The following is a 12,833-nucleotide window of genomic DNA, read 5'->3' on the forward strand; positions in this document are numbered from 1 at the left end:
GAATCCTCATGGAAGTTAATCCCCCGCTGATACCGCCGCCAGCGAGGGCCGGCGGCCAAAATGGCAACTCCCATGCAACACGATGATCACTTGCAGTTTTCCTTATCACTCGTCCAATTCGAATACCTCCGCTGCCGTTCGATTATTGCGATTTTTACGCCAAGTTTTGGCTTACTTTTGGCACAAATTGCGGTAGAAAGCGTGCCGCACTGCAAGGAAACTTCAGAAAAAATGTTGGCCCTCGTAGCTTAGAGATGGGCGACAAGTGAGTGGCGGGAAGCCGGAAATTAATCGTAACCAAAACTTTTTCATTAACGCTTATTTATGAAGAACTTAATAGCTTTTTTATAAATAAATAGAAGAAAAAAGTTTATAAATTTTGTATATTTTCAGGATTTTCTTTATTCAGTTAATTCGGGTAGACTTTAGATAATCGTCCATCACTAACGCGCGTAGGATAAAATGTTTAAAAGTATGAGCATTTAAAAATAGCACAAGCGTTATCAGATTAAAGGTTTTGATATCAAACAGTTTTATTAATATGCACCTTTTAAGATGTAAACCACACATTACTAATAATTGTTTTACATTAAAAGCAAAAAACAATACAAATATTTTAGCTTTCTAGGGCTGCCACCCCGCTTAAGGTAATTAACATTGTGCTGTTAGGCGCGATTTAACAGCACTCAGCCATGTGCCTTTTTAAGTAAATCGACAAATGGTCACATTGATTCGCTTGACAACTTCTAAACGTAAACAACAATTTTGTAATTTGCTATTTGCCGCTTTAATTACCCGGAAATGTCCATGCAAAAGGGCAAAATCATCGACCAGAAGGAGTACCTCAAAAAGTACCTTTCCGGCGACAAGGAGAAGAAGAAGAAAAAGAAGGAGAAGAAACACAAAAAAGCCGCCAAGGTGAAAATCATCGATGACGATGCCTACGAAAATGATGACCGCGAAATGGACGAGGATCTGCTGCTGGGCGGCGAGGATGCGCCCCAAATTGTGGCCGAGTACATCGAGGACGATCCCAATGTGCGCAGCAAGTGGCGCAACATCGCCGTCAAGGACGAAATCAAGGAGGAGCACGAGGGATCCCCGCCAGCGCCTGCCATTCGCATCAAACAGGAGCCCGTGGATGAGGAACAGGAGATGTGGGGCCGCAAGGCTTCAGTCGTCAAAGTCAAGGATGAGTTCTCTCCTTCCAGGAGAAGTCCTCCTGTTAGAATCAAGCAGGAGAAGCGCAGCAACTCCAGGGATTTAAGTCCAACGAGGTCAAAAAGGCAAGCAAAACGGGAACAGAGTCCCCACAGAAGGGCAAGGGATAAATCTCCAAGTCGTAAAAGGGCGGACAGCTATGATCAGAGTCCTCCCAGAAGAGGGAGAGATCCAGATCAATCCCCACCGCGCAGGAAACGTAGAAACTCGGATCAAAGTCCACCAAGAAGGGCAAGAAATGGCGACCAATCCCCACCAAGAAGGCAAAAGGACAAGGATCAATCGCCGGCACGAAAAAGAAGAGATTCAGATCAGAGTCCTCCCAGAAAACGATATGATAAGCCATCACCAACGAGAAGGAGAAGGGATTCCGATCAAAGTCCACCCCGACGTCGTAGAAGTAACTCCGACCAGAGTCCACCGAGAAGAAGTAAGAACAAGGATTTTTCTCCGCCTCGAAGGAGAAGGGATTTCGATCAAAGTCCACCTAGAAGACGTAAAGCTGACAGTCAGTCTCCACCAAGAAGGAAAAGAGATTCCGACCAGAGCCCGCCCAGGAAACGAAAAGACGACGATCAATCTCCAGTTCGAAAGAAAAGGGACTCCGATCAAAGCCCACCTAGAAGACGAAGGGAGAATAGGCAATCGCCAGCACGGAGGCAACAAAATGCGGATCAGAGTCCACCAAGAAGACAAAAAAATGAAAATCAGTCTCCACCAAGACGAAGACGCAACTCGGACCAAAGCCCTCCCCGAAAACGCGATAAATCCCCAAGTAGACGACGCGATTCCGATCAAAGTCCACCCAAGAATCGCGAGCAGAGTCCTCCGCGCCGAAATCGCTTCAAAGAAGAGAGAAAAAGCCGCTGGGCCAAGGCATCGCCAAGCAAATCAGCTTCACCGCCACCAACGCACAAGCCCAAGTCCACCAAAACTCTTGATGGTAAAAAAGCAGGCCTTCAGGATGCACAATCCTTGAAAAAAGAAACAGACGAAAGGCGGCGACAGGAGCATGATCTATTTGAGAACATGTCAAGTGAGATTTCTGGCCGGGATGGGGAGGTACAGATGCGGAGCACTGGAAGAAAGGGGCGCAGGGCCCGGGATGCAGCCAACGAGGATCCCGCCCAACAGCGCCGCAAGGAGGAGCATGACAAGAAAAAGAAGGAGCTGTACGATCGCTGGGGCAAGGGCCTAAAGCAAATAGAAGATCAGAAGTCCCGCCTCGAGGAGATGGCCCACGAAGCATCCAAGCCGGTGGCTCGCTATGCCAACGACGAGGATCTGGACAGGCATCTCAGGGAGCAGGAGCACGCCGACGATCCGATGCTGGACTACATGCGCCAAAAGCGCAAGAAACGTGACCAGCTGGACAACAAGCCGGTGATGCCCAAGTACGAGGGCAGCTTTCCAGAGAATCGCTTCGGAATCCGGCCCGGATATCGCTGGGATGGCGTTGATCGATCCAATGGCTATGAACAGCGGTGGTTCGACAAGCAAAGTGAACGACGAGCGGTGCAGGACGAGGCTTACAAGTACAGCGTGGAGGATATGTAACTGTGCAAAGACATTATTTCATCACTTGCTGAAATAAAGATTTCACAACTGCCTTTCAACTGCAAGAAAGCATTTACCGTAGCATTTATTCTTAACGGTTTTATTGGACATGGTGAAATAGTTGGTTTTTTCTAACTTTACCTTTTTTTAACTCTCCTATACATTGTTATTTTTTGGGGAAGTCTAAATATTGAAAATCAACCTTTTAATTAATGGCTTTTTTTAGGACTTGAAAATGGATTGCAATGATTGGAATTTATTTGTTATGATTATGTATTATTAGAAATTAAATTTTTTATTAAATATTTTCTGTTTGTAAATATTTTAATAATAATTTGTCTTATAATAAATTGTCTAATCGGTGACTAATTTTTGAACTGCCCGCCATTCTACCATACAATCTGCCTGCCATCTGCAACACTGGTTTCCCGCGCAATGCAACCCTGTGTGTAGAATAGCGGAACAAAAGCGAATGGTAAATAGTCTTCATCTACACCTGCGACCTGCTTGTCGCTCCTCAAAAATCGTTTAAAACAACTAAATAAACTGCCTAAATAGTGGAAAGCGTACTATAATTGGATAGTTGAAAGTGTGTGATTCCTGTTGGCCATAAAACCTAATCGGGTAAGTGACGCTGTCTTCGAGACTAAAGCATTCTAAATTTTTTGCTTTGTAAGCAGTTGAGTATTAGTATGTAAATGGTGATTTTGCTTTGCTTTGTTGCTGTATTCGTTACAGCGAACAAAGCGTAACAAACTGGGTATGTGTGAGTGGGAGGAGGGGGAATAAAAGTGTTAGTATGCGTGTGCCCCGCCTCCACTAATTAGCATAAGACGCTCTTAACCACAATAAAAACACAAACTTGTTGTTGCTTGCATTTATCTGTGGATTTTGGTGGTTTTTCAGCTGGTTTGCCCTTCGCCTTCAACCGCAATTGTCGGTCAGCCGATGAAAAACCTGTTTGTTTGTTGCTGCTGCTGATTGTTGTGATTTTGTTGTTGCTGCTGGTGCTACTTAACTGCAATTTCCTTGGCGCAAAATTGGCGCGAAAAGCTTTCCAGCTGCAAAAACGTGTAGAAATGTACCATTTCAATCAGGCATTTGGCGCATGCACGCGCTTGTCGTTCATCGCAGCTTCCATCTCGCTCACTCTTGGCGGGATGCAAATACAGCAATCAGCAATAGCCCCGTCTCTTTCTCGGTGACACACATGCACACTTCCGCACATCGTATTCATTCATGACACTGCTATTTACTCCCTCTGTATCCCCCTCTCTTTCGTTACCCTTGATTCCTTGTGTGCCATTTCGTGGTCTGTTTTTATTATATTTCACTTTGCATTAATTGCAATTGCTTAGATTATTATTTTCGCACTTTGGCAAAAAGCTTTTGGCCAGTGTTATTCTATTTACCAATAAATATTAAATTAATAATATATGCTGCTTAAATAAATATTTTTCATAAGCAACTTCCTTTTAACAATAAAGTGATATTTATTTAAATTAATAAAATCCTACAAATTCAAATGTGTATTGGTACTGTATCGAACTTGCTCAGTTTTTCTGTAAATTTTAGTTAATGTAATTAATAACTTCAAACAATTAAATAAAGGATCTAAAAAACTAATCTTTCCAAATCAGCATTTCATAATTTTGGAAATAAAGGCCTTTGTTATTTAAGACTTGGCGAATTTTAAATATTGTATGCACAAATGTAAAGAAATATTTGAAAGTCAAATAGTTACACTTTTGGCATGATTTTTAATGTTTTTTTTTTTGAAAATCCTTGATTATGGAAAATATTTGTCCGATTTAAAGTTGTCAGAACGTAATGTACGCGAACCTGAAAGTACCCATTTAAAAGTATTACTGTTCATTTGTATATTAGAATGACATTTTTTTGCATTTGGCCACGCAACTTTGACTTTGCGGTCTGTTTTTTACCCCCTCGAAGATCAATTCTCTGAATGAGTTGCCCAGATGGGTGTTTTTGGCGCATGGCCCCAAAAATAGGAGGAAAACCAGAAGGTGAAGGCGAACACCCCAAAGACCTTCGCTGGTCCAAAAACATCCCCCAAAGCAAGCTCAACCCTTGTCTGTGGCACTTCCTTGTGCATTTCCTTGGCTTTTTCCTCCCATTCGGGGTGCTTCCAAGGACCTACTGACATGACATTGTAATGGCTTAGAAATTTACACGCATCCCATGCTGAGTGCGTGTGTTCCAGCGCCCCTTACAATCCTGAGATTGATCCTCCCCCCTAGTCCACACTTGGGATCCGAGGGGTTGATTTGAGTCTAGCACTGTACAAAATTATATTAAAAACTTACACACCTATCCTTGAATTAAGATTTTTTCAGAATTTAGATTGGGGGTAGTGGATACATAAACCAGATGCTCATCGAAAATATAATAAATATCGTTGAAAATGTACATAAACATATATGTATGTGCTTGATTGTAAGTATATAAAATTAAGAACTTATTCCCCCAGGCCTATTTTTGTTCAGTGTAGAATTGTAGCTCTGTGATTCGGGCGCTTTAAAGCATTTTTTAATTCCTTTACATATCGGAACAGCGGAGGGCGAAGTTATTCAAATTCCCTTTGTTTGTAGCCCTGTTGAATGGGAAGGGAATTTCATTTCGGTTCGATGGAATTTCCTCAGTACCACGTGCTCGGATTTCGGGATTTCTAGTGAGTCATAGAATGGGGTTGTTGCTAGGGAAGCTTCTGAGTGGAGGAACTCAAGCTGAAACTGGATTGCCAAAGAGAAATCTTCCAATCAGCTTTTTTCAGCTTCTTCCCTTCGAATTCATATTAATTCCCTAATTATTACCTCACCGACTTCAAGCTGGTTGAGAAACAAAGAGGGGAAGACCCGTAAAACACCCCGCTAGGCCAACAAATAACCCGAGGAAAATAATAGAATTTTCATAATTTTCCTTGCCCATCTGGTTTTCCATTCTCTGTGAGCCTTATCCTCTTAGAACAATTCTGGGTAAAAGCGCCCCGCTGGAAAAACTAGTTTCTCCGCTTTTCTTCGATCCAAAAACAGAAGGCAAATGCCTTGTAACCAGTTTTTGCTAATTTGTGCACACGTGCAAATCCTTGGACAAAGGATCCATTGAGAGGAACTCGTTCCAACCCCCCGCCCAAGGCAAAAAAAAAAGAAAGTGTTAGGTTCAAAACGCCGCCGGCCACTGACACAGGAAATTAAGGTTAATTCATCAAAATTTCGAAAAAGTTTTCTTCACGAACGTCTGGAAATAAAATTCAGTTTTCTTGGATCATTTGTCATCTGGATAATTAGATTCTTGTTATGACATCTTTGGGTTCAGAGTGCGGAATATCAAGTGGTGTCGAGATGACTCAGCATTAAAGTGATCATATATTAGATTTTATGGTTATAAATGAGAGTTTAAGCTGGGTTCAAGTGGTGTAGTTGAAGGAAATCCCGAGATCAAATGTGATCCTTAAAAATATGTAAGAGGTCGACCGAAGTTGTTTATTTTATTTCAAAAAAGTTGTTATAGCTTTCGAAGTAGGAGCTACAAATAAAAATAAAAGGAAATAAAATAAAAAGTTTAGAAAACTGGTTTCCGTTTAGCTAAATAACAATTTCAAAGAAATACAACTTATATATTTTAAGCTAAGAAAATTAATTAACGTAAAATCGATATTTAATTTGTATATAATTATTAAATTTTCATTTTTACCAAATCAGTTAATTTGAACAATTTGACAGTTTTTACTTTCATTAAATTATTTAAATGAACCGAAAACTGACCTTAGATTATAGTGGATCATTTGGATGTCCTTCTGCAAAACTTCCTCTACTTATCCATTTGAAACTCAACCTTCTGCTCCAATTTTAAACCATAAATCAAGCGCCTTTGTTCCACTTAGATTGTTCTACTTACCGAACTGCTTACAGAACTTTGTAAGACAGACAATAGAGGGGAACCAAAACAGGACTTAAGAAGGAGACAACCCGCTGCCCTAGATAAGCATGAAAAGCATCCCGACTCTTATTATTATTATTGTTATTTGCTCGAATGCCAAATTTCAATTCCAGTTTCCGAACAAAGCACACGCATATGGATCAAAGGACATTAACTTTGGTATTTCGGGGGAAAGCGAAGACAGCTCGAAGAGATCTGCTTTGGATTTGGGACTATAACAATAAGTCGGGAGCAGGACAATGATATGGTAGCAACTTAACTACCCTTGGTAGTTAAAGTTATGCTACTTTTATGTTTTCCCAATTTTTCACGTTGGCAGTAAAAACAGTTCCGAATCTTTTCATTCTTCAGGTTTGTTTTGTTAGTACCTTAGGTGCGCTTTCCCCTTTAGGATTTTCCCTCCCTCTCTCCACCAATTTCAATAGAAATGTAAATAAGAAATTTTAATTATAATTGAAATGAGTTTTCCTGTAAGGAAACAGCAATCGTATCGAAACGGAACCGAATTACTTCTTCTGGAGGGTTGCTACCCATCTAAGAAAGTGCATGCGGCAACCCACAGTTAAGTATGTAATTTTCTGCCATCCATATGCAGATTCTGGGGATATAACAATTCAGAAGCTGGTCGGTTCGGAAACTAAGGGGAAAGAAGGCTACGAACTGCCACTGACATCGATGATTTATAAACTGTTTTTTAATCGCCTGCTTCACCGCTTGCCGCCTGAATTTCCATACGCATTTAAATTTCTGTTTCGGTAAACAATTTCAATCGATGCACTATATAATTGAGCGTTAAAGAGCGTGGAAAAATTTAAAAAGGGGGAAAATGCCATACGATGGGAGTTAAAGCGAATAAAATGAAGTAGAAAGTGACTTTTTAAGTTGTAAAAACTGTACTTGGTTGAAGTTGACTTAGAATAAAGTAAGTAACAATAGATACACAAATGTACGTGAAGTTTAGAGATATTAAATTATTGAACCATTAATGGATTATGGGCCTAAAATAATAGCCAAGAATTCTTGCTAACGAATCCCCAACTCTTTTTCAGTGAAATCAAATTAAATTTCCATTTTTATGAAATTTCCTAATGGGTTTTTGATTAAATCGTTTTCCTTGAAATCCATTTCAGATTTACTGTACTTTTTTCTGTTGCTTTTCTATCTTTTTTGTGTGTTGCATATCCACGTTTTCCCCGGCATCTATAATTCAGCGGTGGGAGAAAACTCACTCACTCATTCATGGAATGAAACTCCTTGCCGCCAGCGCTTTTCCACCCCGCGTCGTTTGCTGGCCAAACAAAAAGTTAAATCGTCTAGGAAAAAAGTACGCGAAGAAGAGAGTGGATTTGGCGATGTATCCTTGGTGGTTCAGGGTTACTTTCCGGCGGTCTTTCCACCCCCCAGCGCACGACGTCTATCTTCGCGTCTTGTGCCGGGATATTTCAGGATACTCTACGCGACTCTCCCGCATTTCGTTGGTGGAGGGTTCGCAACCTGAGACGAGAGCTAAGGTCTCCTGCTTCTAATGCGACTCTTAAGGTATTCCGCCGCCAGAGGCTGACACAGTTATCGAGTGCAATCCGAACAGGTCGGTTGTGTAGTCCTCTTCGTTGTTCGTTATTCGTCCTTCGCGTCGCGTTTTCCGGTTTGTTAGGTTCCCTCGGTCGCGTTGTTCGTTTTTTGTTGGCTAATCCTTAGGATCGAGTTATTCAAGCATAGCTATAAGTCGAAGTCTTCGCCTTCAACTTTGCTGCGATTTTCTTACGCATCGATTGTTTTCTTTAATCGCATTTAGAGCCGTGTTTTTATAGGAATTCCGTTTTTATTCCACACGTAAGTGTACAAAAAAATATTTTATTTTGAACTTTGAATTTCTTTTTATTAGAAATATAGATCTGAGGATGTTTAACAAGTTTTTTTTTGTCTGAAAAAAATATATATTGTAATAGGTAATATGGTCGAAAAGACCAAGTTATTTATTACCTTAAAATTCATGTTATTAGGATCGGAACAATGTAAACTTTTTTAAAGGAAAAATGTCACAATGAATGATATTGCCAAATTAAAACCGTGCAGATTATCCTTTATTGTCACTGTGTGGAAATGGAGTAAATGTCTGTCGGTATCTGCCGCCTTTAACCTTGTCAGTAGTCAAAGTGCTATCCATTAATTTCGCCAGGCAGATAGCAGGCGGCAATTTATATATCTGCCTATATAAACAGACGCGATCCATGTCTCGCTGCCTTGTTGCTAAACTGCAAATACTTACACTCGACAGACAGAGTGCAACAATTTTATATCTGCCTGTCTGCAGTTCTCTTTGTTTCGCTTTGGATTTGTTATAATTTCAACAACTTCCGCATTGTCAAACATATAGCATGCATCTATGTATATATATATAGAAATAATGTATATATCTGCTATCGCCGACGTCGTCTGCAATCAATGAACCGAGCTATAAAAAGTTATTCATATACAAAAACTAAATATTCGTTTCGCCCATATTTATGTTCTCTATTAGTCCGTTTAACTCATTTTGCACTTTGTACTTTTAACGAAAATTACAATTATATTTTGCTTTGATATTTATATTCGTGTTCTTTGTTTTCATTTCAGTAAATTACATTTCGGAAAATTGCAAAAGTAATTAAAGAGGTAAGTTTTGTAAAATGATAAACGTTTTTTTTTATTTAAACATTTTTAAAAATATCATCAAATTCTGACAAAGGCCAAGAATTTTTATTACATGAATTTCATGGACATTTCAATTTCACCAATTGATTATATTTAAATTTGAGCTTTGTCCAAGTTTTATTTTTATTTTTCATCACGGTGACGGACAATATTAGATAATGAAAATGACTAACCACGTTTCTCCACGAACAGAAGAATGAGAAAATATACAAAAAATAGGTAAAGAGCAACCGATTGGCCCTGAACTTGACTTGAGTTGGTCTTTGGGAAGCAGAGTCAATGGTCCGGTCTCTAGTATACCACCAAAATAAATGCTTAGTTGCTAAAAGCGTTGTCAGTCTTATTTTTGTATATATTTTTGTTATTATATTTTATCAGTTCTTTCTACACTTTTGTTGTTGCTGTTGGGGCCAATGAACGTGAAGCTTGCAAATCAGCAAAATAAAAAACTGAAAGAAAATGAGGAAAAAATTGTTTATACAAGCTAGCAATTTGCTAAATGCTTTTTCTATCACATGCAGTGTGCATGTGAGCGAATGTTCTTTTTAAGCGTGTTGAGGCAATACAGCTCATCAGTCTAGTGAAATCACGTTTTACAAACTGGAACAATTTCCGGTCGTTAAGGATTAATCGTTAATCTTTGAAAAATGTTATACTTTGAAATCAATCATTTTAATAATATGTAAATTAAAAAAAAAAAAGTATCAAATTTTATATTTGTCATGAATGTAGTTATAAGCTAACTTAAACTTATTAAAATGTTTTTTATTTTATCGATTTAACGATGAGTCCCTACTGTTTCTATTTAGCAATATACCAGGGTATTAATTTCATTTAAATTCTTCTCAAATGTTCTCTTTGTTTGAACAGCCCATCAAATTAGCAGGAATTATTAATTTAGTGCTCCACCACCGCACCTTACCGACTGCCAAAAAGGAAATTGGGAAATTTTTTGGGGTGCCCAATCATATATGATTGGTATTGCCAAGAGGGAGTGAAGAAATTTGCCATTGTTATTTAGCCCTCTAAATGAGGTGCCTCGTCTGTCGTCCCTTGTGCCAATTTCCACTTGATAAACATAAACAAATCGATACGCGTCACAACAGCGTCTCTGATGGAGTGGGGGTTGGGGTTGGTGGGTATCTGGAAGGACTGCATCAGTATATAGACTAACAAGCTTTGTGTACACACTAGCCGGCGGCCCCCACAAATAATCTCTGGGGTGGTTTTTCCGGGGGGTCTTACCCATGCTGTGCTGAAAAATTACGACGCATAAATGAAGTCCAGAAGGATAAATCCTGTCTCCGTACCCCTGAAATCCTCAGTTTTCGCCCACATTGGCTTGTCCTTGACAGTCTGCGGTTGGCATTTTGTTGTGTCTCTCCTCATTCATAACAAAAACAACATAGAATCGAGAGAAAGCCTTTTACCAGGAAGCTTAGTGAAAGGCTTACACCAAAGCTCTCGGCTCAGCGTTGCCAGATGGTCACTCGAATGGGATACGCAGACTAAAAATTAATTAATTAGGGATAATTTATGCCTTGGGATGCGCACTGAATTAGGGAAACTCAACGCAAATGGAAAATTCGCGCCTCTGCATAAAGATGTCGGCTGTGGAAAACGCCCATTAAAAGCGTCGACGAAGGACAACGCCCACAAAAAAGAAGAAAAACACGCCATCAGTTATTCAAGGTCTCCAAAGCTTTGCACTGCCTTGAACTTCTCAGAAAGGAAAGCGAAAGTGAAATTGTGGGGTTCGATCCAATGAAACCCGAATCGTAGCTCCCACGCAGCCCTATAGTACATACCTACCTACCTATATGTATATCTAATCCCTTTTTGTTACGTAGGCGGCTTCGGGTATCGGGAATATATTTTGTAAATACTCAAATGCCGGCGCCCACGTCCTTGAAAATCATTCAACACGCCTCCCTGAACAGGAACACATACAGTCGAGTTCAGATAAAAACCTCTTGGGAGAAATGTGTAAATTTGAATACTAACTTTTAATTCTTTTTAAAACACGACTTTTAATCAAAAGTGTTTTCCACCTTCCTATTACATTTTTTAAAATTTTATAGAAAGAATACATTTTTTCGTTTTATAGAAACACTTAGACAATTTATAAATAAACATTTTAAAATTAAGTTAATAAAAGAAAGTATTATTTAACCATAATTGTAAGTGAGGCGATAGCAAGAAAAATTTGTTTTAATATATCATTATTTATATTTATATCATTCTTTTTTTCTGATCACATCTTGAAGTAAAACTATTGTTCTAGTGGTCTTGTCCTTTTGTTTTGACCGCTGCTGTATAAATTTTCAATGTCCGCTTTGTTGTCGTGGGTGTTGTGAGTGGTTGGGCGGTTGGTTGAGCGTGGTATCGGGATGTTATCCTTGTTGCTCCCTACGTATCCTTGGCGTTCCCTCTGCAAGTTGTGTCGCAATTTCGCATTCAAGGACGTGGTTGTGATTTGCTGCTATAGCAGTTACTGACAAAACAACAAAAACACTCCGTGCGTCAGTTGGTTATTTTCCTTTCCGATGAGCGTTATACATAGATACATTCCTATATCCCACCCCTGTCCATCATGTCGATAAAATTTCAACAATTCGTAGACCCACAGAGTGCTCTCAATTTTCGATATTTGTTACTAGATATTTTAAAAAGCTGGCTTAGGTCCTTGAAATTTGCAGAGAGAAATTCGGAATGATTTTTTAATCTATTGAAGTATTTGAACAAAAATGAGGATAATAGAAAGTGAAATGTAAATCAATTATTAACTACATTTTTATGAAATTCGAATAGATCATGCCATTCCTGGTATCCCTTATCAAAACCAATAGAGGAAAAACAAATATTATATTGGCAAATAATCAGAATTCAGAATTCAATAAAATATAAAAATAAACAAACATATCCGCTGAAGGGTCAGATTTCTCCCGTCTTTAATGCCAGCTAAGCTCAACTCTGTATCGCATTACACTTTTAAGTGGCATATTGCATCAGCTGAATATATCCGAGAAGTTTCAAAGCGAACGAATCGTTTTGATCGAAGAAGGAAGACGGAAAGAAATGCTTAAGATATAGATATTTTCATGCATATACAGAAAAAATCTTACTGATAGATGATTCTGAATTTAAATTGATATGGTTGCGATCTTGATTGTTTTTGTTATAAACAAACTAATAAAGATCGGGTGCAAAAAAAGTGCAACGTCAGCGAAAAAAAAAGCGGACTTATTTTGCTTCATTTCTATTGCTTGCAATTTTATTTAATTCTACAATTGGCAACATACTTACAGTATTGTGTGTTTTTCGATTGCTGTAAACAAGTTTATTTTTACACTGGCGAAAAATAAAATCAAATCAAAATCAAAGCGCCAGACAATTTCATA

The 12,833-nt window shown here is 39.0% G+C and overlaps 1 protein-coding gene across 1 annotated transcript; it reads left to right on the plus strand.

The window, feature by feature from the left end:
• Positions 1-732: 732 nt before the first annotated feature.
• On the plus strand, positions 733-2,843 carry LOC108042102 (BUD13 homolog). Its single transcript, XM_017120234.2, has one exon. It carries the CDS (start codon positions 802-804, stop codon positions 2,776-2,778), a length of 1,977 nt encoding a protein of 658 aa, XP_016975723.2. The 5' UTR covers positions 733-801; the 3' UTR covers positions 2,779-2,843.
• The last annotated feature ends 9,990 nt before the right edge of the window (positions 2,844-12,833 follow it).

Source organism: Drosophila rhopaloa, unplaced genomic scaffold, assembly GCF_018152115.1.
Source record: "Drosophila rhopaloa isolate 14029-0021.01 unplaced genomic scaffold, ASM1815211v1 contig_167, whole genome shotgun sequence".
In the NCBI taxonomy this organism is placed as follows: Eukaryota; Metazoa; Arthropoda; class Insecta; order Diptera; family Drosophilidae; genus Drosophila; species Drosophila rhopaloa.

Coding starts and splice junctions, on each gene's coding strand:
- LOC108042102 (XM_017120234.2), top strand. CDS start 802: ATGTCCATGCAAAAGGGCAAAATCATCGACCAGAAGGAGTACCTCAAA.